Consider the following 27,138-nt stretch of genomic DNA (forward strand, 5'->3'; position numbering starts at 1 on the left):
ATATGAATTTGAGGGGAACACAAACCTTCAAGCTGTAGTGGGAGAGGAGCAGCAATGATAGTTAAATGTATAGGGACATGTGACTGGCAAAAATTTCCAAAACTCAAACAGGAACAATGACTTCAGATCATCTTGGGGAAGAGGAAACTGGGAAGATGAAAGCTGCCCCCACCCCCACAACGCCCTACCCCCTTTCTCAGTACCAGGGCTAGAAAGGTCGTTCAGAGTCAGCAGATGGAACACAGTTGATGAATAGTTTCTATGGCGTTTGAATTTGGCCAGGAATGTTTCTAAAGTTTCTATTTTTTGAGATGTTTGCTTAGCTATTGTGAGCATTTTTTTTTTTTTTTTCCATTTTGTGTCTTAATTAGCTGTTGGGAAAAGTAAGTTGTATATTTATCTAGTCACTGCTTACAGCATGTTATTAATTTAAAAACACTTAATTTTTTTGAGGTTTTCTAGGGCTAGCACAGGACAAACTTCTCCTCCTCTCCCATAGTTACAGCCGTCATTTGTGTTAACTGTTTTACTGCACTGATTAGAATTTCTAGAGCTCTGTTGGAGAGTAAAGGCTGTTGGAGAGTAAAGGAAATGGTAGGCTTTTGGACATTCCTACTTTAAGATGTAGTGAGATTGAGTCTAGGGCCTTACAGTTAAACATCATGTCATCAGCTGGTTTCAGATAAGCTATTCTTAATTAGGTTAAGAAAGTGTTCTTTTGCTACCAAAATTGGTAGTACAAAAGTAAAAACAATAGCAACCACAAACCAAGAATAGATATTGAATTTTATTGGATTGAATTTGGAAAGTTTTTTTTTAATAACATAAAGATGGCTCTGTCATCTTTAATTCCTAAGAACTAGCAGATTCAAAGGTGAAATAGTGGTGAGCTTTCCAAGTGCACTATTTAAAGTTCTGAGGGCAGAGCAGGCTTACTCAGCAAGATACAACACTCAAAAAGGAACGGCATGCAAGGTTAGGCCAGAGGAAAAGAGGAACTGGTGGTTGCTATTTATTTAAAATTTTTAAGGAAGTTGTTTATTCCCAATAATTGAAGACATCAGAGAGGCATTTAATCATTAGACTGTCAAACAGAACTCTACTACAGCTGATTAAAATCTTTAAAAAATTTTTTCTGGAGAAAGATTTAATCACTTTCTCTACTGATACGCTCCGATGTTTTCATGAAACCTGCAAGTTCTTCCTGATCTGAATCTTTCTTGCTGAGATACAGGCTTGTTTTTTCCTCCTATGCTTCGTCTTAAAAAAAAAAAAAAAAAAAACCCAGTAATTTCCCTATAAAGTAAGTGCAAGAATTCATAAGGAACTGCACCCCATTAAAAAGCCCAGGATTCACATGACCACTTGAGAGTATTCCACTGGTTCAGAGACAGCAGGGTTCACAAAAGTCCAGAAATTGGGCTTGTGGCTCTTTGGCTTAACATTGACATAATCTGTGGCTTCCTTTATGTTCTCATAGTCCAGGACAGAGTCATTTCTTCGATCTCCAGGGGCTGCAAAGACTACTTGTGTGTAGTTCACATCCTTGTTGACCTTAGGGGGGAAAGGCAAAGAAATTTGGGTCAAAATTCCTACCATGTTTGGACAAGGTATTCAACTCAAAGAGGCTTGCCCTGGGCCAGATGGGAAAGAACCTGGGTCCCAGGTAGCCGTATCTGAGAGCAGGGCCAAGGCAATGAGAGAGATTGCTCCTTGTACCTGTGGGAACGAATGGCTTAAGGAAGAAAAATGTGGAGACTCTCCAAGTGAGGTTGGGACTCAGAGTGGACTTTGGCCAGTAACTGGGACGTGGGGAGAAGGGGATTTCCTGTGAGCACCTTCATTTTTAGAGCCCACTCAGACCTGCTTTGTCTGGACGCTCTGTGCTGTTGGTACAGGCCTGTGAGTGAAAACCTGACCACCCTCACCGAAGGCTGCTATAATGACTTGGTGGCCCTCCTTCCTTGCCCCCGTCTCTGCAGCCCAGGTGACCCCAGACTGCTGGGGTCACTAGGGGTGTCCCTTACCTGGCAGGTGGTGGGAGGTGAGCTGTCTGAGCTGTCCGAGCTATCTGAAGACGTGTCACTGTCATCTAGGGAAAAACAGAAATTGTTCTTCTAAAGGCAGCCAGAGGGTGTTTAGAGAGTATAGAGGCAATGGAAGGAAGCATGAGACAAAGACAGAAGCAGAGCGAGCATCTCAAGTGGAGTGGGGAACAGAGACCAGTGTCCCCCAGAGAGAAGAGAGGAACAGAACAGAGAAAGTGGAAACCTCTGGAAACAGCCAGGAACATATCCAAGAGTCCAGGCCCTGTTGTATTTCCAGCTCCATCTAAAAGTAAACACCAAGCCTGCAAGGCTGCCCTGTGCTTGAGAAAGACTGTCTGCTGGAAGGGGAGTAAATGGGGTGTGCTGAGCCGCTGTGGCCCAAGGCAAACAGATCTGGCCCCAGAAATCACAGGCACAGCTTCTAATCTAAGCCTGTCACTAACTCCAGGCAGATTACATTTCTCTTTGTGCCCTGGTCTTGTCCCTTGTGACAGAGAGGGTTGGACGAGGATCTCTGATGTCCCTGCCAACCACCGAGTCTCTGATTGCAGCCAGGCTTCAGGGAAGCTTTGGGATCAAGGGTCATGGTGAGACCAGCGCCTCTCCACTTCCTCTGAAACCCTGAGATCATGCAAGTGGCATCTTCTGGGTCTCTCATGCATTGAAGCCTTATCTTGGTGCTGAGGAAGCCTAACAACCAGATTTCTCTAACGGAAAAGATAAAATTCAGAAGGATGGGGCAAACTTAAATCAACCAAAAGATAAGCAGTGAAAAGGGCAATCTCTGGTGAGTGAATGTCTTGCTGCGGAAGCAGCAGTTTGCACTGTGTGAAGAGTGGCCTGGCAGGTCTCTCAAGTGGGGAGAGAGAGAAAACAGCAAGAGTGTGGTGTTCCTGTTGGTCCCCTTGCTGGGGGGGATATAGATGTGAACCGTCACCAAGACTCAGGTTTATTAAAATGCCCAGATCCCATGGCTGGGAGCAGACAGAGGCGGTTGAAATCTGGGCTCTAGCTAATGGCGGGCAGAAGAAAAGATACCATCGTGTCACAGAGACAGGAGCAGAGACAGCGCCCAAGCCTGCGAGGCAGCCAGGAAAGAGCTAAGGCCTTCACAAACCCACTACCGTCTGCCCCGCCGGGTAGGATGGGTGGCCTTCTGAAAGCAGCGGCCTGGCTTGGCCTGCACTGGGGAGTGTGTGAGGAATCCTCCAGCTCGCAGTTGGGGCAGGAAGATGGGCTGCTGCGAGGAGGCTCCCCGGGTAGTCCAGACAGAACAGCAGCAGCGCTATGGCACGTTCCCCTGGCAGCGGTACTCACGCTGGTAGCGGGGCTCGGGCACCAGGACGTTCCTCTCCGCCCGAGTCTCCTTCCTCTCCTTGGCAGCAGGCGGGCAGCAGTGAGCTGGACTAACGCTGGGGGCCTGGGACCTGGCCCCTTTCAATAAGCGCTCATTTTCCTTGGCTGCCGGGGACAGGGCAAGAGTCAAAAGTGGATGCTCTCCTGGCCAGGAACATCCTGCATCTGTGAGCACAGCTCTCCCGAGGGAACACTCGTCAGACAGATCTCTCCAAAGCTCAGCCCTCCGCTGCTCAGAATCCTGCAGCGCCCCGGCCTCACATGGAGTAAAAGCTGGAGTCCAAGCCAAAGGCCTCCCGCCCCTCCCCCTTCCTGCCGCACCTCAGCTCTATCCTGCTGGGCCCCTCTGCTTCCGCCAGGATGAGCAAATCCCCTAGTTTATGGACTTTGTAGGTGTGGCTCACTTCCTCACTTCCCTCAGGGTTAGACTCAAATGTCAGCATCTCAGGGATGCTGACCCCCATCCCGTTCATATCTCCCTGCCTTGCTTGATTTCTCTCTACACTTACTCTGACTTGACACACATTTTACTTGTTTGTTTGTTGTCTGTATTACCCACGGAATGCAAGGTCATAATGGCACGGATTTTTATTTTGATTCCTGTTGTACTGGGTAAATGAATGAATGACGAGAGAAGCTTAGACTTCCATCATCCTGCTCAATCCCTTGTCTTAGCACAGCCCAAGCGGTGTTATTTTACTTACCCTAATTATAATGTCTTCCTCAGACACAGCGTCCTGTCTTTCACTCCAAATCAGCTCAGAAATTTAAGCTCATATCTTAGTCTAACCACACTCCTTTCTGTTGTAATTCAAGGCCATTTCTACACGTCTCTTGGCGGTGATGAAGGAAATTTACTACGCTCGGGTTAAGCGAGCCCAGCCTCAAGAGCATCGCAGAAGCTTGTCTCTAGGCAGGAGGTCTGGATAGCAAAAGGACTCTCAGCCATCATTCCCAAGCACAGATGGGCTGGGTCAGAGTGAGATAACCCACTTAAGAGGTTGGTGGAGTTAGGGGACACCTGGCTAGCGATTCCTCAAGTAGGATTTCAAGGGATATTTGGGGGCTCATCTTGCTGTGGGCTTGGGAATGGTCCCTGAGGGGGACCAGGAAGGAAGAGAACGCTGAGCCAGTTACCCATGTGCCTGCTGAGCAGGTAGTTGATGACTGCGAGGAGACAGGCCTGCAGGATCAGCGACACTACTGCGATCACGATTCCATGCCAGACCTCCATGACCCTGTTGGGAAGTGAGGAAATCAGGTGAGAGGTTCTGGAGGTGCTGAGACAGCTGCAAACCCATCCCTGCCCCAAGCCAGGGGCAGCCTGCAGGTACTGCTGCTGTGGCTTGAGTCCCTTCCCTGTTGAAAGGGAAGGCGTCAGGACCCGGGGAGGGTGCTGTGTGCAGGAAGTGATGTTCCCTTCACGGGAACCGAGCCGGCTCTCCCCAGACCACTCACTGAGCTAGCATGACAAGCTCCTGGAGGGCCACCGCGGGTGGCGAGTGGGGCGCGGGCTCTCTCTGGCACCTTGTTTCCACGCAGCACCCCCGGCAGGACGGCCCTGGAGACCTGCAGAGGCGAGGCAGTGCGTCAGAGCTCTTGGGAAGTCTCTGCTGGTGGGGGGTCGTCTCCTTTCCTCTCCCCAGATTCCAGTCTCTGAATCTACAAAACAGGCAGTAACAGGATCAGCACCTGCCAGCCCCAGGGCTGAGCCCCCCGCAGCCCGGCCCTCCGAGCTGATCCACACAATCCTCGGACCTCGATGTCACTGCCCTCCTCTTATAAGGAGCCACGTGAGGCCCAGAGGGCTGAGGGACATGTCTGAGGCCCTCCAGTCAAACCTGGTTTGAGCTCTACATCCAAGCCCACACTCCCCAACATTCTGTCTCTTCTCCAGAGCCTTGCTGCTGCTGGAAGCACAGAGCAGTCCCGCAGGAGCGAATACACTGGGAGAGAATCTGTGACGCACACCAGTGTCTCACACACACACACACACACACACACACACACACACACACACACGTGCACCCACACTGCTGAAAAGAAATAAATTAGGAGTTTGGGATTAGCAGATACAAACTACTATATATAAAACAGATTAAAAAAAAACAGCCAAGGTCCTACTGTATAGTACAGGGAACTATATTTAATAACCTGTAATAAACCATGATGAAAAAGTATATGTATATATATATATACATATATATATTCTGAATCATTTTGCTGTACTCCAGAAACTAACACAATTTTGTAAATCAACTATACTTCAATTAAAAAAAAATTTTTTTTAGTGTCAAAAATAAAGACCACAGCGCTGAATATGGAGTGTATTATAAAACAAAGCCAAGATGGTTTCAAAGCTTTCAAAATGATCTTTACTTAGCACAAGATGGGCCACATGATGGCCCATTGTCCTGCTGCAGACGATAAATGTTGAAAAGCCTTTTAATGCCGATAAAGCTTATTTTCTCAATCAGGGTTTCCAAGTGTTAAAGAGTAGTGTGGAAAGTCCTGCCTTTTTTACTTCTATCTGTAGTTCTACACTGGGTGGGCCTATCCAAGATCCAACTTGGACTAAGTTTGGAGAGAGAGGAGGCAATAACTGAGGAGGGAGCCTGAGAGGTTTGCCACCACCGCCTCTCCAGGGCTGGGTGTTGGCCAGCTGGAAGCTGCCAGAGAGAAAAAACTACTTTTTCTTCTACATCCTTTACCAACCAACAAGCCAGTCTTCGGGAACAACTTTTTTTGTGTGAGGTCGAAAGTTGGGAGCAGACTTCCCTGGTGGTCCAGTAGTTAAAGAAGTCGCCTACCAGTGCAGGAGACGCAGAAGATCCCACGTGCTGCAGGGTGACTAAGCCCGCGTGCCTCAACTACTGGGCCCCAGAGCGCCAGGGCCCGTGTGTCGCCACGACTGAGCCCACACACCGCGACCAGGGAAGCCGGCGCACCTGGAGCCCCGCTCCAGCAAGAGAAGCCCCCGCAGTGAGGAGCCCGCACACCGTAACCAGAGAGGAGCCCCTGCTCGCTGCAGCCAGAGAAAGCCCACACGCAGCAGCAGAGACCCAGCGCCGCCAGAAAGAAAGAAAGGAGAAAAACAGGAGCAACACACGCCCAATTTAAGCATCATACTTAGCTTAAGTCACCTCTTTCTGACATAATAAGTTCTGATACATAATAAATTTTAGACACTTTTTCCAAAGGAACCTAACTCTATCCACTCTTTACTTTTCAAGTTAAATGAGCAAAGTATACCTAACATCATCACTTCTTGCTGTTGAATTTGATTTATAAAGATGGATTCAGCATCCAGACATGAGTTCTTCATTATGTATAGATTCAGTATGCGAGATGTGTCAGGAAGATGGAAAGTGGGAACATTCTAAGTGGGGGAGATCCCCCCACCCCACTTCATTGGAATACCTACCACCCTAGTGCCGAGGAGCACCAGCAGGTCACCTCTGGAAAAGGAGTCTCCTGTGGTTCCTTCTGCAGGAGTGTTGCATTAACTCACTTTTGTCATGGCATGAAGGGGTCACTGGGAGCAGGAGGTGGAAACTGATCCAGATGACAAGCCAAGTGAGAGGGGACCCCAGGAAACTACCTACCTCCCCCTTTACACATGGACATCACCAGATGGTCAGTATCAAAATCATATTGATTATGTTCTTTGCAGCCAAGGATGGAAAAGCTCTAGACAGTTAGCAAAAACAAGACCAGGAGTTGACTGTGGCTCAGATCATTAGCTCCTTATTGCAAAATTCAGGCTCAAACTGAAGAAAGTAGGGAAAACCACTAAGCCATCTAGGGATAACCTAAATCAAATCCCTTATGATTATACAGTGGAGATGACAAATAGATTCAAGGGATTAGATCTGGTAGACAGAGTGCCTGAAGAACTATGGACAGCGGTTTGTAACATTGTACAGGAGGTGATGACCAAAATCATCCTGAAGAAAAAGAAATGCAAGAAAGCAAAGTGATTGTCCAAGGAGGCCTTACAAGTAGCTGAGAAAAGAAGAGAGGCAAAAGAGAAAGGGAAAGATTTACCCAACTGAGTGCAGATTTCCAGAGCATAGCAAGGAGAGATAAAGAAAGCCTTCTTAAGTGAGCAATGTAAAGAAATAGAGAAAAACAATAGAATGGACAAGACTAGAGAGCTCTTCAAAAAATTAGAGATACAAAGGGAACACTTCATGCAAAGATAGGCACAATAAAGGACAAAAACAGCAAGGACCTAACAGAAGCAGAAGAGATTTTTAAAAGGTGGCAAGAATACACAGAAGAACTGTACTAAAAAGCTCTTCAGTTCATTTCAGTCACTCAGTCGTGTCCAACTCTTTGCAACCCCATGGACTACGGCACACCAGGCCTCCCTGTCCATCACCAACTCCCGGAGTTTACTCAAACTCATGTCCATTGAGTCGGTGATGCCATCCAACCATCTTATCCACTGCCGTCCCCTTCTCCTCCCACCTTCAATTTTTCCCAGCATCAGGGTCTTTTCCAATGAGTCAGTTCTTCACATCAGGTGGCCAAAGTATTGGAGCTTCAGCATGAGTCCTTCCAATGAATATTCAGGACTGATTTCCTTTAGGATGGACTGGTTTGGTCTCCTTGCAGTCCAAGGGACTCTCAAGAGTCTTCTCCAACGCCACAGTTCAAACGCATCAATTCTTCGGTGCTCAACTTTCTTTATAGTCTATCTCTCACATCCATACATAGCTACTGGAAAAACCATAGCTTGGATTAGATGGACCTTTGTTGGCAAAGTAGTGTCTTTGCTTTTTAACATGCTGTCTAGGTTGGTCATAGCTTTTCTTCCAAGGAGCAAGCGTCTTTTAATTTCATGGCTGCAGTTACCATCTGCAGTGATTTTGGAGCCCCCCAAAATAAAGTCTCTCACTGTTACCATTCTTTCCCCATCTATTTGTCATGAAGTGATGGGACCAGATGCCATGATTTTAGTTTTCTGAATGTTGAGTTTTAAGCCAACATTTTCACTCCTCTTTCACTTTCATCAAGAGGCTCTTTAGTTCTTCTTCACTTTCTGCCATAAGGGTGGTTATCATCTGCATATCTGAGGTTATTGATATTTCTCCCGGCAATTGATTTCAGCTTGTGCTTCATCCAGTCCAGCATTTCTCATGATGTACTCTGCATATAAGTTAAATAAGCATGGTGACAATATACAGCCTTGACATACTCCTTTCCCAATTTGGAACTAGTCTGTTGTTTCATGTCCAGTTCTAACTGTTGCTTCTTGACCTGCAAATAGATTTCTCAGGAGGCAGGTTAGGTGGTCTGGTATTTCCATCTCTTGAAGAAGTTTCCACAGTTTAATGACCCAGATAACCATGATTGTGTTGTCACTTACCTAGAGCCAGATATCCTAGAGTGTGAAATCAAGTGGGCCTTAGGAAGCATTACTATGAACAAAAGTAGTGGAGATTATGGAATTCCAGCTGAGCTATTTCAAATCCTAAAAGATGATGCTGTGAAAGCGCTGCACTTATTATGCCAGCAAATTTGGAAAACTCAGCAGTGGCCATAGGACTGGAAAGGTCAGTTTTCACTCCAATCCCAAAGAAAGGCAATGCCAAAGAATGCTCAAATTGCATTCATTTTCAAATTGAACTGTACAGTTGTACAATTGATGAGTGCACATCCCAGCAAGATTATGCTCAAAATCCTTCAAGCTAGACTTCAGCAATATGTAAACCGAGAACTTCCAAAAGTACAAGTTGGATTTAGGAAAGGTAGAGGAGCCAGAGATCAAATTGCCAGCATGTGCTGGATCATAGAAAAAGCAAGGGAATTCCAAAAAAAATCATCTACTTCTGATTCATTGGTTATTCTAAAGCCTTTGACTGTGCGGATCACAATAAACTATAGAATATTCTTAATGAGATGGAAATACCAGACCACATTACCTGCTTCCTGAGAAACCTAAGGACAAGAAGCAACAGGTAGAACTAGACGTGGATTAATGGACTAGTTCAAAATTGGGAAAGGAGTACAACAAGGCTGTATATTGTCACTCTGCTTATTCAACTTATTTAACATCATGTGAAATGCTTGGCTAGATGAATCACAAACTGGAATCAAGATTGCCGGGAGAAATATCAACAACCTCAGATATGCAGATAATGGCAGAAAGTGAAGAGGAACTAAGGAACCTGTTGATGAAGGTGAAAGAGGAGCATGAAAAAGCTGGCTTAAAACTCAACATTCGAAAAACAAAGAAGATGGCATCTGGTCCTATCACTTCATGGCAAATAGATGGGGAAAATATGGAAACAGTGTCAGATTTCAATTTTCTTGAGCTCCAAAATCAATGCAGATGGTGACTGCAGCCACAAAATTCAAAGACGCTTGCTCCTTGGAAGAATAGCTTGACAAACCTAGACAGTGTATTAAAAGGCAGAGACATCACTTTGCTGACAAAGGTCTGTACAGTCAAAGCTATGTTTTTTACAGTAGTCATGTATGAATGTGAGAGTCAGACCATAGAGAAAGCTGAGCACCAAAAAATTGATGTTTTTGAACTGTGGTGCTGGAGAATACTCTTGAGAGTCCCTTGAACTGCAAGGAGATCCAATCAGTCAATCCTAAAGGAAATCAGTTCTGAATATTCATTGGAAGGACTGATGCTAAAGCTGAAGCTCCAATACTTTGGCCACCTAATGTGAAGAACTAACTCACTGGAAAAGACCCTGATTCTGGGAAAGATTGAAGGCAGGAGGAAAAGGGATTGACAGAGGATGAGATGGTTGAATGGCATCACTGACTTGATGGACATGAGTCTGAGCAAACTCAGGGAGATAGTGATGGACAGGGAGGCCTGGCGTGCTGCTGTTCATGGGGTCACAAACTGTTGGACACGACTTAGCAACTGAACAGTAACAACAACCCCTCCCCTAAGTCCCAGGACACGTGGATAGACAACCCAGTACTCCCCAGTGATCAGCTAACTCTAGGGAGAAAGTTCAGTCAAAAGTGACATGCGCAACTAATAAAAAATTTAAAAATAAATAAATAACACATTCACATAAAAAAAAAAAAAGAAAAGAAAAAGTGACATGCGCAGGGTAAAATTTGCAGAGCCAGGAGGCTGGAAATAAAACACCAAAGTGATGAAGTGAGTATGGGATTATCATAAAAACAATGATATTGAAAAATTAGTTGACTTGATTGAAGAAAGGGAATAGATATATTTTAAATGCCTGACCTAGTCTTATTTTGGAGAAGCCCTACTTAAATTTCAACAGATACCGATTTCTCAAGCAAATTTCTCAAGGAAGTATGTTAGTCACTCAGTTGTGTCTCTTTGTGACCCCATGGACTGTAGCCCACCAGGCTCCTCTGTCCATGGAATTCTCCAGGCAAGAATACTGGAGTGGGTTGCCATTTCCTTCTCCTTCTCAAGGAAATTTTGGTACTAATCCTGATTTCTGGGGCAGATGCAAAAAAGATGATTGGATGTTACCAGGAGAGCTTTATTGAATCACAAAAAAAGCATGAAAATCATGGAAAAGGGCTAGAAGCAAAGCCAGTATGCCAGGAAATCAACAGTGTTTCTTTTTAAAGGGTGCTCTTACGCTTTAGGAACGCTGACCTCATATTAAATGCCTCATTTGTCCTTAATCACAGAAGTTATTCTGCTTCTTCCGTTGAAGGGAATGGTAGGGATACAACCAGGGCTGTATTCTGAAATCATGCTCTAAGTTTTTGTTTTTTAAGGCTCCTCTCTGTTTATTAAAAATCAAACAACTAATAGGTATTTGAAATATAAAAAATTAGGAGTGCAAATAAGCAAAGCATTTCATAAAATGAACCCAAATTTCATTCGTAAAATTGTATTTATGTTTTCACAAATATATGCACTTTGTATGTGTATGGAAATATTTGTATACACTATCTTTTTGAAACAAGGCATCATACTGAGTAGTTCGGAGAAGGCAATGGCACCCCACTCCAGTAGTCTTGCCTGGAAAATCCCATGGACGGAGGAGTCTTGTAGGCTACAGTCCATGGCAAACACGACTGAGCGACTTCACTTTCACTTTTCACTTTCACACTTTGGAGAAGGAAATGGCAACCTACTCCAGTGTTCTTGCCTGGAGAATCCCAGGGACGGGGGAGCCTGGTGGGCTGCCGTCTATGGGGTCGCACAGAGTCCAACACAACTGAAGCGACTTAGCAGCAGCAGCAGCAACACTGAGTAGTTACTTTTCCTCTTTGCTTAATACTTCATAAACTTGTTTCCAGATCAGGAAAATCTCCATTAAAAAGCCCCAATCTGGGTGCTCACAGGCCCAATTTGACACCTAGATGATTTTATCTGATAATGTACTTTAAAGATTTGTATGTGGATGCCCTGAGGAAGGTCATGTACTTTTCAATCCTGACTGATCCCTGAAGGCATTTGAGTTTGCCACCTTCAGTTTTATGGCATCATTGAAAATGACTAGTATTCTACTTTACCAGTATTTCTTACTACTCTGGACATTCAGAGCCAAATGACTCCTTGTCTAAAACTGCTTGTGCACTGCCTGGGAGACCACCAGTAACAGAGGTAACAGGCCAAAATGACCCCACACATTTCCAAATGTCTCCCTAAGGCAGTCACTTTTGCCCCCAGTTGAGAATCACTGCGTTAGATAAACGTTACATTATGTTAAAAGCATTATCTTATTTGGTCTTTTTATTGAGAACAATATTGCCTACACTTCTTCCTTTCATTTTAATATATTATGAGCATCTTACTAGCTAAACAACACACTGTACCTGTGTCGTCAATATATAAGATAAAAGTCAACATGGATCCAAGTTCTGTTCCCTTCTAGGTGTGAATTATTGAACTTCTCAGTGTCTCAGTTTCTGTACCTGTTAAATGGGGTTAATGATATATCCCTCACAGAGTTCTTGTGAGGGCTTGGGGAGTTATGTTTATAAAGACCTAAATACAGTGGCAGACATGTGGAAAGCACTCAATAATTATTAGGTATCATTCAACCCTAAAACCCTGCACCAAGATGGTGACTAGAGTGGCGCTATAAATATTTGGTCTGTCTATTTTTGGAAGCTTAGACATTCGGTTTTGAGTACAGTTTGAAGATAAAATCTTGGCAGGATGAAGTATGAAAATGATGACAGATGTCATTATTTAAGTGGCTAATGGCCCCTAACCACAATGAGCAGGTTGTTCCTTGGGGGCTAATTGCAGATTGCTGATCAGACAGTCGGCAGAAACATCTGCTCATTTGTGTACGCACCCCAAACAACCAGGAAATGAGCAATTTGAAGTAATTAAGTTGTGAAAAAAATGCCTGGACCGTGTGAAAGTTCAGTACGCTTTGTTCCATCATCAAAATGTGACTGTCCTGCCCTCTTTCAGGTTTGAATACCCAGCCCCTCCTTAATGCAGTGTCCTGCCAACTGCCTGCAAACCACGGGTCAGCAGAGGGCTGAGAGCATTTCTTCTGTTTTCTTCGAACCTGGTGGAAACCCTGAGTTAAGGCTGGATTCCATTGTCTTATTTCCCCCTCTCCTGCTAAAGGAGCTCTCTCCTGGCCTTTCTAAAAGGTACAGCATAACAAAAGAGATGAAATAATAAAAACACACCTTTTCCTGTCTGATGCCATGCTTTCTTTAGATAGATATATTCAGGAAGAACACAACAGAAGACGATTTATGTAAACATCATATGGATTAAAGTAAGCATAATCAATATTGCTAAGATGACTTGATCAATCTTTTAAAATTAAGTAGCTTTAATGTTTGAAGTGGATAAGCAATGAAGACCTACTGTATAGCAAGAAATAAGTAGCTTTAAAGATTTTTTTATAAAGTGTTTATAAAAAGATTTTTTGGAAATTTTCATTAATTTATTGTCTTTAAAATGAAGAATTTGAGCTCTAAGAGAACAATACAGGGAGATGAGAGCCAGGCTCCTCCTCCTGGCTCAGTCACTTGCTACCTGTGTGACCTGGGCCAGGTAGAAATCCTTTCTAGGCCCAGCACTTGTAGTACTCCTAAGGCTCTTTCTGGCCCTTAACATTCTGTTCTTTAAAGATGGAAGGACAGTAGAGGAAAGGAAAGTGTAGTTGGATGGAAATGGAATATTTTGAAAGAAAAAAATACATATTTCTATTTTATATCATTCAGTCTCCTTCACTCTACTAGACTTTTGTCCTCTAACTGAATATGCAGTTTTGAATAATCAAGAAAAGGATGAAACATAAATAAGCCAAACTAATAATAACTATAACCACATAAACAGAGGAGGCCAAAAATTGTGAAATTACTGACATTTTTTTTGTGTGTAAAATATCAATATAATTATTGATTTCCTAGAAAAATGTAGATTAGTGAAATGGACTCCATAAGGCACAGAAAACTCAAACAGACTAAAAGCAACAAAGCAAAATAATAAGAAAGAAGTTTGGGATCCAAGTTTTGTACCTCTCAAGCAGCTAAAGGTAGAGAACTTGGAGTCAGACAGTCTGGCTTAACATCCCAGCTCGTCCTCTGCGTGAGTTGGGTCTAATTATTTAACTTCTCAAAGCCTCTGTTTTCTTACTTGTAAGATAAAATCAATAATCACTAATTCTCAGGGTTTGATTAGATGAACATAAACAATACCCACTTCTGCAGATGAAATAAGATGAGGTATATAAGTTATTCTAGCTTTTGTCACATAGTAATAAGCATCCAATAAATGACAGCTATTATTTGAAATTAAAAGCAGTATAAAAACTATCTACTCAAAATCTACATCCAGATAGTGTTACAAATGAATTTTTGAAATTTTAAGGAACACAGGGCACAGAAAAAAATGGAAAGCTCTCCAGGCTCATCTCATTTATGAATACAGAGGTAAATACCTGACTATATCAAAAGTTACTCCACCCTGCTTACAGTTTCCTTCATTGTGCAAAAGCTTTTAAGTTTAATTAGGTCCCATTTGTTTATTTTTGCTTTTGTTTCCATTACTCTGGGAGGTGGGTCATAGAGGATCCTGCTGTGATTTACGTCAGAGAGTGTTTTGTATATGTTTTCCTCTAGGAGTTTTATAGTTTCTGGTCTTACATTTTAATCTTTAATCCATTTTGAGTTTACTTTTGTGTATGGTGTTAGAAAGTGTTCTAGTTTCATTCTTTTACAAGTGGTTGACCAGTTTTCCCAGCACCATTTGTTAAAGAGATTGTCTTCTCTCCTTTGTATATTCTTGCCTCCTTTGTCAAAGATAAGCTGTCCATAGGTGTGTGAATTTATCTCTGGGCTTTCTATTTTGTTCCACTGATCTATGTTTGTGACTTTGTGCCAGTACCATACTGTCTTGATGACTATAGCTTTGAAGTATAGTCTGAAGTCAGGCAGGTTGTTTCCTCCAGTTCTGTTCTTCTTTCTCAAGATTGCTTTGACTATTCAAGGTTTTTTGTATTTCCATACAAATTGTGAAATTATTTGTTCTAATTCTTTGAAAAATACCGTTGGTAGCTTGATAGGGATTGCATTGAATCTATAGATTGCTTTGGGTAGGATACTCATTTTCACTATATATTGATTCTTTCAATCTATGAACACGGTATATTTCTCCATCTATTTGTGTCCTCTTTGATTTCTTTCATCAGTGTTTTATAGTTTTTTATAAAAAACTTTTCAGTGTCCTATAGTTTATAGATCTTTTGTTTCTCTAGGTGTAGTTTATACCTAACTATGGTTTATAGTTTATAGTTTCCTTAGGTATAGCTTATAGGTCTTTTGTTTCTTTAGGTAGATTTATTCCTAAGTATTTTATTCTTTTCATTGCAATGGTGAATGGAACTGATTCCTTAATTTCTCTTTCTGTTTTCTCGTCATTAGTGTATAGGAATGCAAGGGATTTCTGTGTATTATTAATTTCATATCCTGTTACTTTACTGTATTCATTGATTAGCTCTAATAATTTTCTAGTGGTGTCTTTAGGGTTCTCTAAGTAGAAGATCATGTTATCTGCAAACAGTGAGAGTTTTACTTCTTTTTCAATCTGTATTCCTTTTATTTCTTTTTCTTCTCTGATTGCTGTGACTAAAACTTCCAAAACTATGTTGAATAGTAGTGGTGAGAGTGGGCATCCTTGTCTTGTTACTGACTTTAGGGGAAAGCTTTCCATTTTTCACCATTGAAGATGATGTTTGCTGTGGGTTTGTCATATATGGCTTTTATTATGTTGAGGTATGTTCCTTCTATGCCTGCTTTTGAACAATGAAGGAAACTATATGCAAGGTGAGAAGACAGCCTTCAGAATAGGAGAAAATAATAGCAAACAAAGCAACTGACAAAGAATTAATCTTAAAAATATACAAGCAGCTCATGCAGCTCAATTCCAGAAAAATAAATGACCCAATCAAAAAATGGGCCAAAGAACTAAACAGACATTTCTCCAAAGAAGACATACAGATGGCTAACAAACACATGAAAAGATGCTCAATATCACTCATTATCAGAGAAATGCAAATCAAAACCACAATGAGGTACCATCTCATGCCGGTCAAAATGGCTGTTATCAAAAAGTCTACAAACAATAAATGCTAGAGAGGGTGTGGAGAATAGGCAACCCTCTTACACTGTTGATGGGAATGCAAACTAGCACAGCCACTGTGGAGAACAGTGTGGAGATTCCTTAAAAAACTGGAAATAGATCTGCTATACGACCCAGCAATCCCACTGCTGGGCATACACACTGAGGAAACCAGAATTGAAAGAGACATGTGTACCCCAATGTTCACTGCAGCACTGTTTACAATAGCTAGGACATGGAAGCAACCTAGATGTCCACTGGCAGATGAATGGACAAGAAAGCTGTGGTACACGTACAATGGAATATCACTCAGCCATCAAATAGAATGCATTTGAATCAGTTCTAATGAGGTGGATGAAACTGGAGCTTATTACACAGAGTGAAGTAAGCCAGAAAGAAAAACACCAATACAGTACATATGGAATTTAGAAAGATGGTAATGATGACCCTATATGTGAGACAGCAAAAGAGACATAGATATAAAGAACAGACTTTAGGACTCTGTGGGAGAAGTTGAGGGTGGGATGATTTGAGAGAATAGCATTGAAACATGTATATTACCATATGTGAAATATATCACCAGTCCAAGTTCGATGCATGAAACAGGGCACTCAAAACCAATGCACTGGGGTGACCCAGAGGGATGGGATGGGGAGGGAGGTAGGAGGGGGTTTCAGGATGGGGGACACATGTTCACCCATGGCTGAGTCATGTCAATGTATGGCAAAAACCACTACAATATGGTAAAGTAGTTAGCCTCCAATTAAAATAAATTAATTAAATTATAAAAAATAAGTTACTACAGGGAAATCAGGCTCCCTAACTTCAGACTCTACTACAAATCTACAATAATCAGGGGGCTTCCCTGATAGTTCAGTTGGTAAAGAATCTGCCTGCAATGCAGGAGACCCCAGTTCGATTCCTGGGTCGGCCCTGATCTGCTGGAGAAGGGATAGGTTACCCACTTCAGTATTCTTGAGCTTCCCTGATGGCTCAGCTGGTAAAGAATCTGCCTGCAATGTGGGAGACCTGGGTTTGATCCCTAGGTTGGGAATATCCCCTAGAGAAGAGAAAGGCTACCCGCTCCAATACTCTGGCCTAGAGAATTCCATGGACTGTATAGTCCATGGGGTCACAAAGAGTTGGACATGACTGAGCGACTTTCACAGTAATCAGGTCAGTATGGTACTGTCACAAAAACAGACATAAAGATCAATGGAACAGGATAGGAAGTCCAGAGATAAACTCACACACATAAGGTCAACTAATCTATGGCAGAGGAGACAAGAATATACGATGAAGAAAAGACAGCCTCTTCAATAAGTGGTGCTGGGAAAACTGGACAGCTACATGTAAAAGAATGAAATCAGAACACTTCCTAACACCTACACAAAAATAAACTCAAAATGAATTAAAAACCTAATTGCAAGTTCTGATACCATAAAACTTTTAGAGAAAAACATAGGCATATGAAAATAAAAACAAAAATAAACAAGTGCGACCTAGTCAAACTTAGCTTTTGCACAGCAAAGGAAATCATAAAATGAGAAACCAACCCTCGGAATGGGAGAAGATGTTTGCAAATGAAGTGACCCACAACAGATATATCTCCAAAAATACACAAACAACTCATGTAACTCAATACCGAAAAAAAAAAAAAAAAACAACTCAATACAAAAAGTGAGCACAAGATCTAAATAGACATTTCTCCAGAGAAGACATCCAGATGGCCAAAAAGCTCATGAAGAGATGCTCAACATCATTAAGAGAAATGCAGATCAAAACTATAATGAGCTATCACCTCACACAGGTCAGAATGGCCATCATCAAAAAAATCTACAAGCAATACATGATGGGAAAGTGTGGAGAAAAGGAAACCCTTCTACACTATTAGTGGGAATGTAAATTGGTACAACCACTATGGAGAACAGTATGGAAGTTTCTTAAAACACTAAAAATAGAGCTACCACACGACCCAGCAATCCCACTCCTTGGCATACATCCAGACAGGACCATAATTTGAAAACATACATACAGCCTAATGTTCACTGCAGCACTATTTACAATAGCCAAGCATGGAAGCAGCCTAAGTGTCCGCCGACCATCCACAGAGGAATGCAGAAAGAAAGTGTGGTGCGTATGTACAATGCAATATTACTCAGCCGTAAAGGAGAAAGAAACAATGCCATCTGCAGCAACATGGATGGACCTACAAATTATCACACTGAGCGAAGGAAGTCAGACAGAGATATTGCTTACACGTGGAATAAAAAAAAATGGTACAAATGAACTTATTTACAAAACAGAAACAGTCACAGATATAGAAAACAATCTTACGGTTCTGAGAGGGAGGGGAGGGAGAGACAACTGAAAGACTGAGATAGACATATACACACTTTGTGCTGTGTGCTCATCACCCAGTCACGTCCAACTCTTTGTGACCCCATGGACTGCAACCCACCAGGTTCCTCCGTCCATGGGATTCTCTAGGCAAGAATACTGGAGTGCGTTGCCATGCCCTTCTCCAGAGGATCTTCCTGACCCAGGGACTGAACCCACATCTCCTGCAGTTTCTCTAACACTGAGCAACTGGGGAAGCCTCACACATATACATATATCTACTCTTTTATATATTCTTTTTCTATATAGGTCATTACAGAGTATTGAGAAGTGTTCCCTGTGCTATACAGTAGATCCTTATTAGTTATCTATTTTATATATAGTAGTGTGTATATGGGGCACAGTGGTAAAGAAACCATCTGCCAGTGCAGAAACTGCAGGAGATGTGGGTTTGATCCCTGGGTCAGGACGATTCCCTGGAGAAGGGCATGGAAACCCACTCCAGTGTTCTTGCCTGGAGAACCCCACGGACAGAGGAGCCTGGTGGGCTACAGTCTATAGGGTCACAAAGAGTCAGACAGGACTGAAGCGACTTAGCATGCACACATATGAACATGTGTAACTGATTCTCTTTGCCGTACACCTGAAACTAACACAACATTGTAAACAAACTATATTCCAATAAAAGCTAAAAAATTTTAAGTTACTCCAGGGATATCCAGGAGATTAATTATTACAATAATGAAAACTAAGGTTGAGTGTTTTCCCTGTGGCTTTTATCTTCTTGCTCTACAAGAACAGACATTATCACCATTTTCTAGGTGAGGACACTGTGGTTGTCCAAGAAGTGAGCAATTTGCCCTTGTGCCCCCACTGGAAGAGTCTTTTTAATTCAAGCTCATTTGACTCAAAAGTCTAAGCCTCGATCATTTAAGGAACTGCCTTTTATATACTATAAATACATGGATAAATAAAAAATTTTAAACTATGATCTCAGTAAAATGCCAAAAAACATTTGATAAAATTGAATACTCATTCATTAATACTATTTTTAATTAAACGCTTTAACTTGTATTGGAGTATAGCCAATTAACAATGTTATGAGAGTTTCAGGTGGACAGCAAAGCTACTCAGTCATACGTATACATGTATCTATTGTCCCTCAAACTGCCTCCCATTCAGGCTGCCACATAACACTCTGTGCTTTTCATCCATTGAAAATATAGCACTGTGTACTTGCCCATCCCCAACTCCCTAACTATCCCTCACTTCTTTAAGTTCTTAAAATTCAAATGCGAGGATTGCTTCTTACTCTAATAAAGAATATCCCTTCTATACCAGCAATCAACATCTTACCAAATGGTAAAATATTTTAGCCGTTATTTAAGAATGAAGATGTCTGCTATAACCATTTTTAAAAATTAATCCTGGAAATTCTACTTCCTGGAAGTTCCTCCAATCTATAAAAATAATATTGAATATTTATTGAGCAGGCTGTCTGTGGCTGACACTTTTACATATGTCTACTCATCTGATTCTCACAACTACCTAGGAGGTAGGTACTATTATTATTACTTCCATTTTATGGAGGACAGAGCTCAGACACAGAGAAGTTAAATAAGTTGGCCCAGATAATGAGAAGAGTTAATGAGGCTTTGTGCCCAGGCAGGCTGGTGCTGGAGCCTCAGCTAATAACTTATGCATGAAAGAAATGGAGCAAGGAAAAGTCAGGTTTATCCTTATTTGCAATAGAGGTGATTTTATACCTAGAAATCCCCAAAGAATCAATTGAAAAACTAGTGAAATTAATGAGACTGCTCAGGAAGTCCTAAGGGCATGACAAATATTCTAAAATTACCAGCCATTCTTTCTATTTTTCTAGTAATAGAAAATAGAATTGGGGGCAGGGGGGACAAGGAGCCTTATCAACCATCACAACAGATATAGCTAAGAATAACTTTAATCATAAGAAAGTTATTTTGTAGAAAATTCTAAAAATTTACCGAGAAACCTAAAAGACTTAAACTAATAGACATCTGATGTTTCAGATTGGGAAGTTAGAAGACTAAAAAATTGCTTCAAAATTGATTTATTGGTCCAATATAACTCCAATCAAAATAAGAGTGAGAATTTTTTAAATTTCAAAATTATTCAAAAATTTATTAGGAAAAAATGATAATAATCCAGAAAGGTTGGAACATATTTGAAAAGGAATTGTAACAAGGTGGGTTCCAGACAAACCACTTTTAAAAAGTAGTGTAGACCTGTAAAATTATGTTCAGGAAAAATTAATCTAGGGAAAGAGTCTTCAGTGAAAAATTACTAGACAGTTATATTTAGCTCATACTTTATTGTATATATGTAGTATACAATATACAATATGATTACAACTCTGTAAAAAAGTGAATATAAAAAGAATAAATATTTTTAAAGAAAGAAAACTCTAGGCCATTAAAAAAATTATGTCTATTAGTTTAGCAATAACCTCTACCCCTCAATTCATGTGATTTTGTTCATCAAATCCAGAATAATTCATTGACAATAATTTTGCATATTAAATATAAAATTTCTCACAAATATACATTTATGGAAATTAAATTGGGGAGTCTATTTAAATGTGCTTTCTTCAAGATGGGGAAATGGAAGAAAATATACCTAAATATTAAAAGTTAAGTACTGAAATGTTGTGGATGATTTTTTCCAATCAGGAAAAAAAAAGTATTTTAAGAGTATTAAAACAAATCCAGAAATTCTGAGTAGCTTAAATTAGCATGAGACCAAATTTATCTACATAAATGTTTTATTTACATCTAAATTCTATCTCACCATGTTAATAGAACATTGAGATAGTAAGTTAAATGTCTGAATTTCAATGAATCAAACATTTATTGAGTGGTCTGTGTGTGGTCCTGGATGAAATACCCTTGGCCATGAAAAAGGGGAGAATGCTATCTGAACTTCCAAGAACTCAGGTTGTACTTGGAAAATCAAGACATTAAGGTGTAAAAAAAAAAAATCAAAAAGCACAAGAAATGCCACAATGAAGCATGATGGATTGTCAGAAGATGTGCGTAATGTGTAATGTTTTAGAAGAATAAGAGATCCTCATGCAATAGCATCTTCACAGAAGAGCCACCGAGATGGATGGATGGGTGGAAAATGGAGAGCACAGTACTCCAGCTAAAGCTATCTGCCAGCTCTGGCTGTAGAGGACAGCTTTAATGGAATTGCTTGTCTGCAACAAAGTTCACTGTAGCTCAACCATATGGCAATAAGAGGGAAAGGGGGAAACTGGGAATGCTGCCCAGCAACCATACAAGTAAGGGCAGAAAAACGGTGAGAAACAGGGACTCAGTGGTCAGGTGAACTGGGCTGGGGATCCTAGCTCTGGCCTTCCTAGCTATGACTTGCTTTCTGTCTTCTGGTCCCAGAATTTTATGGGGAAAGTGAAGATGTCATTTGTTTCATTTTAATTCAAGTTGTGTGCTTCCCATATGCCAGCATCATGTAAAACATTTTGAATAAATTATCTTGTTTCACCCTCAAAATAAGAACCTTATGAAGTAGCTACTATGGCTGTCCCCATTTTGCATAGGACAGAATCAGGCTTTAATTCCCTGTGGAGCGGAAAGAATTCAAACCCAGGCTGTTTGAGGCCACAGCCTTCACCACACTACACATGGTGTTTAAGAAACTTAGCTGAGTGCTTGGCATATAGAGGTATACAACAGCGGGTTATCCTTAGACCAGAAAGAGGGTTAAATCCCTATAAGCTGGCTTACCTATATAAATGCACCCATTTCCACAGGGCCCTCACTCATGACTTTCAGGTGGGAGGTATAAGCAATCCAATGAACAAAGCTATATGGTCCTGGGAGATCCTTGGTCCTATGAGTGTCCGTCTGTCCAGCCACCAGGGAACAGAGAAGGTCAAAGCACCCAGCTGTGAAAAGGGAGGAAGCAGGTCTTGACAAACACCACAGAGAAGGCGACAACAGTTACTTACCTCTGTCCTGCGTATCAGAGAAACCGTCCCTAGATTTGCTTCCGCTCTGGTCACCATGGTAGGGACCTCACCATAGGCAGCTGGGACACATCTGGAATGTGAAATGAAAACCTGGGTCAACATTCTGGCTCAACTTTCCAGACTCAGCTACCTTGGACACCTTGCTTCCTCTGTCTGAGCCTCGGTTTCCCTGTCTAGAAACTGAAGGGGATGAGTTAAACAGATTTTGTTCTGACATTTTATTGTTTTAGAATTCCATTAGTCTAAAGTGACATAGAGGATAAGACTCAAATTCCCAAGAAATAGCAACTATGAGTCTCAACCAGCTAAGTCACATCTCCAGTCACACAGCTTTATAGGTGCAGGCACTTCCAATTTTTAGGAAGAAAACAAGTCATCCTAAATTTCTGATTAGTAATTTGATGGAAAGCCTTTTTACAAACAATTACTTGAGATGATTGCAATTTAGTGCCAAGACCAAATCAACAAGACAATTGCAAGCAACTTAAGCAGTATTCAGAAGTCATTTTGCTAGTTCTGCAAAGTTTCAGGTAAATTGGAGGGGCCAGCCAACAAAATTTTATAGAATTGACTAACTAGATTTTAGAGAAACTAAACACCTTCTACAGGTTATGCTCAGTTTGTGAGCACTTTAGTGGCTGGAACAAAGGTCTAGTCCATACTTAGCTCCGCGATTCCTGACACAATATTTAGACTCTAAATTTTAGAGGCAATGTATGGTGAAAAGCACTTTGATTTAATAACATTCTGTACGCACTGCAATTCAATCTGTTTCCATGTAATAAATACTGTTTAAGCTTGGTGGAGAGTGGGGCACTTAATGTCCCTGAGCCTAACTGCCCTCCTCCGTTAATCAGAAAGCCAAAGGCCTCTCTCACAGGATTTGTCAAGAGGAATAAGTGAGACCATGGAAGCTTCCAGCACTGTTCCTGCCTCACCGCTGGGTCTCAGGGGCATGGGCATACCTCCTATTCTGTTCAGTAGGACCTCATGCTCAGAAGGGCCCCATGATGGGCCTAGTGCTCTGCCGTTGCCATTTTTAAATTCTTAATAATTTTTAAAAGAGGGACCCCAGATGTTATATTTGCCCTGGGCTCTGCCAAATATGCAGCTGACCCTACTCAAGGCGTTGTACTGGGTAGGGTTGTCGAAGCCCACACAACAAGGCCCATGCAAGGACAAGAGCAGGATCCCAATTACCACATCTTCCTTGAGTGCCTAGCCTACACTCCAGAGCTCCCCGGGCTGCAGAGACGATGGAGAGAGCCCTGCCCTAAAAACACTCTTCTGTGCTGAAGTTCTCTAGAAGAGCTTTCTGTCGCCAACTTCAGTCAAATCACTCAACACCTTTGTGCCTCAGTTTTCTCAACCGTAAAGAGAAACTATGAATAGCACCTATATTTTCAGAGTTGTTGTGAAGATTGAATGAATTAATCTACATGATGCTCTTAAAGCAGTTCCAAGACATAGGAAGCTCTATGTAAGGGTCAACTATTATATTTTGCTGTCATTGTTGCTGGCTTTTCTTTGCCTGAATGTTTGCATGGCTTTTCCTGGTCTGGGTGTTTGCATGGCTTTTTTCTTTGACAGCATACATTTTCTCATTCTGATTCATAACATTATTAAACTGCCAGACTGGTTTGTTTCCCTCAAAACATCCCAGTTCTTTGCAGCTCGGAATGAGTCTTAAGGGAAAAACTCACATAGTGGGATATTCTCCGTGATCTGGTTCACAGATGACTTGAAAAGAGTAATTAATTTATAGCTACTATTGCTGGAGCACTGGGCTGGGCACTAAATGTCCATTGTCTGTGATCCTCATAGCAATACTGTATCATGGCTGGTTTTATACCCATTTTGTAGATGAGGAAATTGAGGCTTATAAACATTCTGCAAAGTTCTTTGGATCTGGTTCTGTCTGCCTCCAAAGTCACCTTCCAGCTGGAGCCCTGAAGGCTGCTGCTGCTATTGCCAACAGATCTCAGGTCTCAAGAGGAAGAGAGTAATTAATGTCCAGGGACCTTCCTGGCGATCCAGCGGTTAAGACTCCATGCTCCCAATGCACAGGTTCAATCCCTGGCTGGGGAACTAAGATCCCACACGCCTCTGGGTGCGGTCAAAAAGAGAGGGACACTGCTATCTGTGACGTGCACAGTGCCAAATCTTAAGCTCACTCCAAGAGGATGGCAATTGAATTCCACACCCTGGCATCCCCCCACGTAAACAAAGAATCCGCTATGGAATTTGAGTACATTTATATTCACAAACAGACACACACCCCTTAAACTAATTTTAAATCCTACTGCCCAGACAATACTTACCCCCAGGACTATGAGAAAGGTCTGATCCCAGTCTGTGTTTCAGTGGTGTCCTGATGGAAACATCTCCCTCACCACCCCCCAGCCCCACCCGGAAGCTTGTCAGTCACTGGAGGTCAGTCGCCAATGTTTCATCATTTCCAACGGGGCGGGGGCATGCTACTCAAAGATAATGATCTAGCTCGGTTGAGAAAAGCGGGGTGAAGCAACAGATAACACCTCCTCTCTCTCTTGGCAGGGCTCTGCCCTTCTGCTCTACGCAGTTTATGTCTGTGGAGAGTAGTAGTCTCTTTCCCTCCGTGTGAACACAAATTTAAATACCACGAATACACGCGTGGCCTGGTGGAGTGGGAAGGGCTCTGCAGAAGGAGTCAGGAGGCCTGGGTTCAAGGCCCAGCTCTGGCACTCATTTGCTTGTATGAACTCGGATGAATCACTTTCCCACCAGCAAGCTCATGTTCCTCCTTTATGAAATGAAGGAGTGGGTCTCTACAAATTGGCAAAGGTCCCTTCCCACTTGCTTCACCTCCGAAACTGTGTATGCCGTGGCCATAGGTTTTTTAAGAGTGTGTGTATGGGACGTAGGCAACTGATAAGGATGATTTTAAGCACTTTGCCATTAAACACTGAACGGGGCCCACCTGAGACGGCTGGGGCAGTTTGTAAGACAGACAGTGCCAGGAAGGGAAGCAAGGCTGACTGCAGGCTTTGGGTGTGGGGTCTCAGGCTAAACCTCTGAGAACTAAACTGAGGACTGAAGAACAGGAGGAGGATAAAATGTGAAACAAAGAAAGAACTTTGTAGGCTTCTGTGATGACACCTCCCTGCTCTGGACAAGATAAGCAGTGTGGAATAAGGGCTCCTGAATCAGATATATTCAGATTTGAAAACTGGCTCAGTTACCTGATAGCTGAGTGACTTGGGAAAAGTTACTTAACCTCTCTGAGTCTCAGTTTTTTCACAGGTTAATAATAAATGTTTAATTTTTTAAATTTCATAAGGTTTTTTGAAGTTAATACAAGTACAAATACATAGGCAAAGTACTTAACAGATGCTCTTTTCTCTGGTAAACAGCTCATCATGCTCAGTTGTATCCGATTCTTTACGACCCCATGGACTGTCGCCCACCAGGCTCCTCTGTCCATTGGATTCTCCAGGCAAGAATACCGGAGTGGGCTGCCATTTCCTCCTCCAGAGGATCTTCCCAACCCAGGGATCAACCCCACACCTCCTGTATCTCCTGCATTGCAGAAGGATTCTTTACCTACTTTGCAATTGGGGAAGCCCCCTGGTAAACAACATATAGTAGCTATTAATATTTACGTTTTTATTCTTTAAAGTTGAAAATCCACCTCTCGGGCTAAGCCCTGCCCAGTGTTTTCTGATGTATTATGTACATCGGAAATGTATTACCAGTTCACTGTGGAAATATGTCTGCAGCTAGTTTTCTTTTCTTCCATAGCTACGTTAAGAATTATTTTTGTTTAATCACTAAGTTGTGTCTCATTCTTTCGTGACTCCATGGACTGTAGCCACCAGGCTCCTCTGTCCATGAGATTTCCCAGGCAAGAACACTGGAGTGGGTTGCCATTTCCTTCTCCAGGGGATCTTCCCCACCCAGGCACCCAGCCACCAGGGAAGCCATAGGAAGCAACATTCTTACTCAAAGTTGAGGAATGCATGGGCATGCTGGAAGCTTTGCAGAGTAACTTCCTAACTGGCTTTTCCACACCCTTCAGGTTCATCCTTACACTGTCAACAAACAGCTCTCTGCTCCTGACTGCCAGGGTCTCCTGGTACTTAACTCTAGCTACAGTTAACCTACAGGAATCAAGCCAAGATTTTTGACTCACTAAGCTGTTTTCTCTTTTATCTGAACCCAGGGTAGATGTGTCAGCATCCAGGGCTATGCAGGATTCACTCTGCTCTGCTTTTCTGTGTGGATCGTTCTTGGACCAGAACCTTCCATGATGCGACTCCAAGGCTCACAGTTCCATGTAGCCGGGCGTCCCTGGGTGTGAATCCACGTGCCAGTGCAGAGGACGTGGCTTCCATCCTTGGTCCGGGAAGATTCCACTTGCTGTGGAGCAACGAAGCGCATGTGTCACAACCACGGGGCCCGCGTGCGGCAACTACGGAAGCCCACGCAGCGGGAGCCTGTGCCTGGGAGAAGAGAGGCCACCATGCTGAGAAGCACACTCCGCTCCCCAGGGCTGGAGAAGGCCTGCAGGCCGCAGTGAAGACCCAGCACAACCGTAAGTACAGAAATAAAACATATTTTTTAAAATGCAGTTGTTAAGGGTCTCTGAACATGACATATCGTGATCTTCTGTGTGTGTGCTCTCACTGGGATAGTCTTGTAACAGCAGAAAATCTACTTGACTTGGACATCAGTGACTTGGAGATCAGAGGCCTTTGACCCCTCTAGACTACATTTTCTTCATGTACATTTGCAAGGAGTTTTGATGAGACTTTGCTGTAAAT

General features: G+C 42.3%; 1 protein-coding gene across 3 annotated transcripts; it reads right to left on the reverse strand.

Annotated features, from left to right (window-relative positions):
* Positions 1–767: 767 nt before the first annotated feature.
* On the reverse strand, positions 768–24,865 carry RHEX (regulator of hemoglobinization and erythroid cell expansion). 3 transcript variants are annotated; one of them, XM_043486033.1, is made up of 8 exons: positions 24,658–24,865; positions 22,316–22,406; positions 4,863–5,066; positions 4,542–4,642; positions 3,366–3,509; positions 2,028–2,092; positions 1,319–1,554; positions 768–1,053 (listed from the first exon to the last, which is right to left on the reverse strand). In XM_043486033.1, the coding sequence occupies exons 3-7, from the start codon at positions 4,871–4,873 to the stop codon at positions 1,354–1,356; spliced, it is 522 nt and encodes a 173-aa protein (XP_043341968.1). In that variant the 5' UTR covers positions 4,874–5,066; positions 22,316–22,406; positions 24,658–24,865; the 3' UTR covers positions 768–1,053; positions 1,319–1,353. The 3 variants fall into 3 exon arrangements, with proteins under 3 accessions (XP_043341968.1, XP_043341967.1, XP_043341969.1); XM_043486032.1 differs by having other exon boundaries at positions 768–1,554; positions 24,658–24,864; XM_043486034.1 differs by having other exon boundaries at positions 768–1,554; positions 4,932–5,066; positions 24,658–24,863.
* Positions 24,866–27,138: the final 2,273 nt, after the last annotated feature.

The sequence above is a fragment of the Cervus canadensis genome, chromosome 13 (genome assembly GCF_019320065.1).
Source record: "Cervus canadensis isolate Bull #8, Minnesota chromosome 13, ASM1932006v1, whole genome shotgun sequence".
Taxonomy (NCBI): Eukaryota; Metazoa; Chordata; class Mammalia; order Artiodactyla; family Cervidae; genus Cervus; species Cervus canadensis.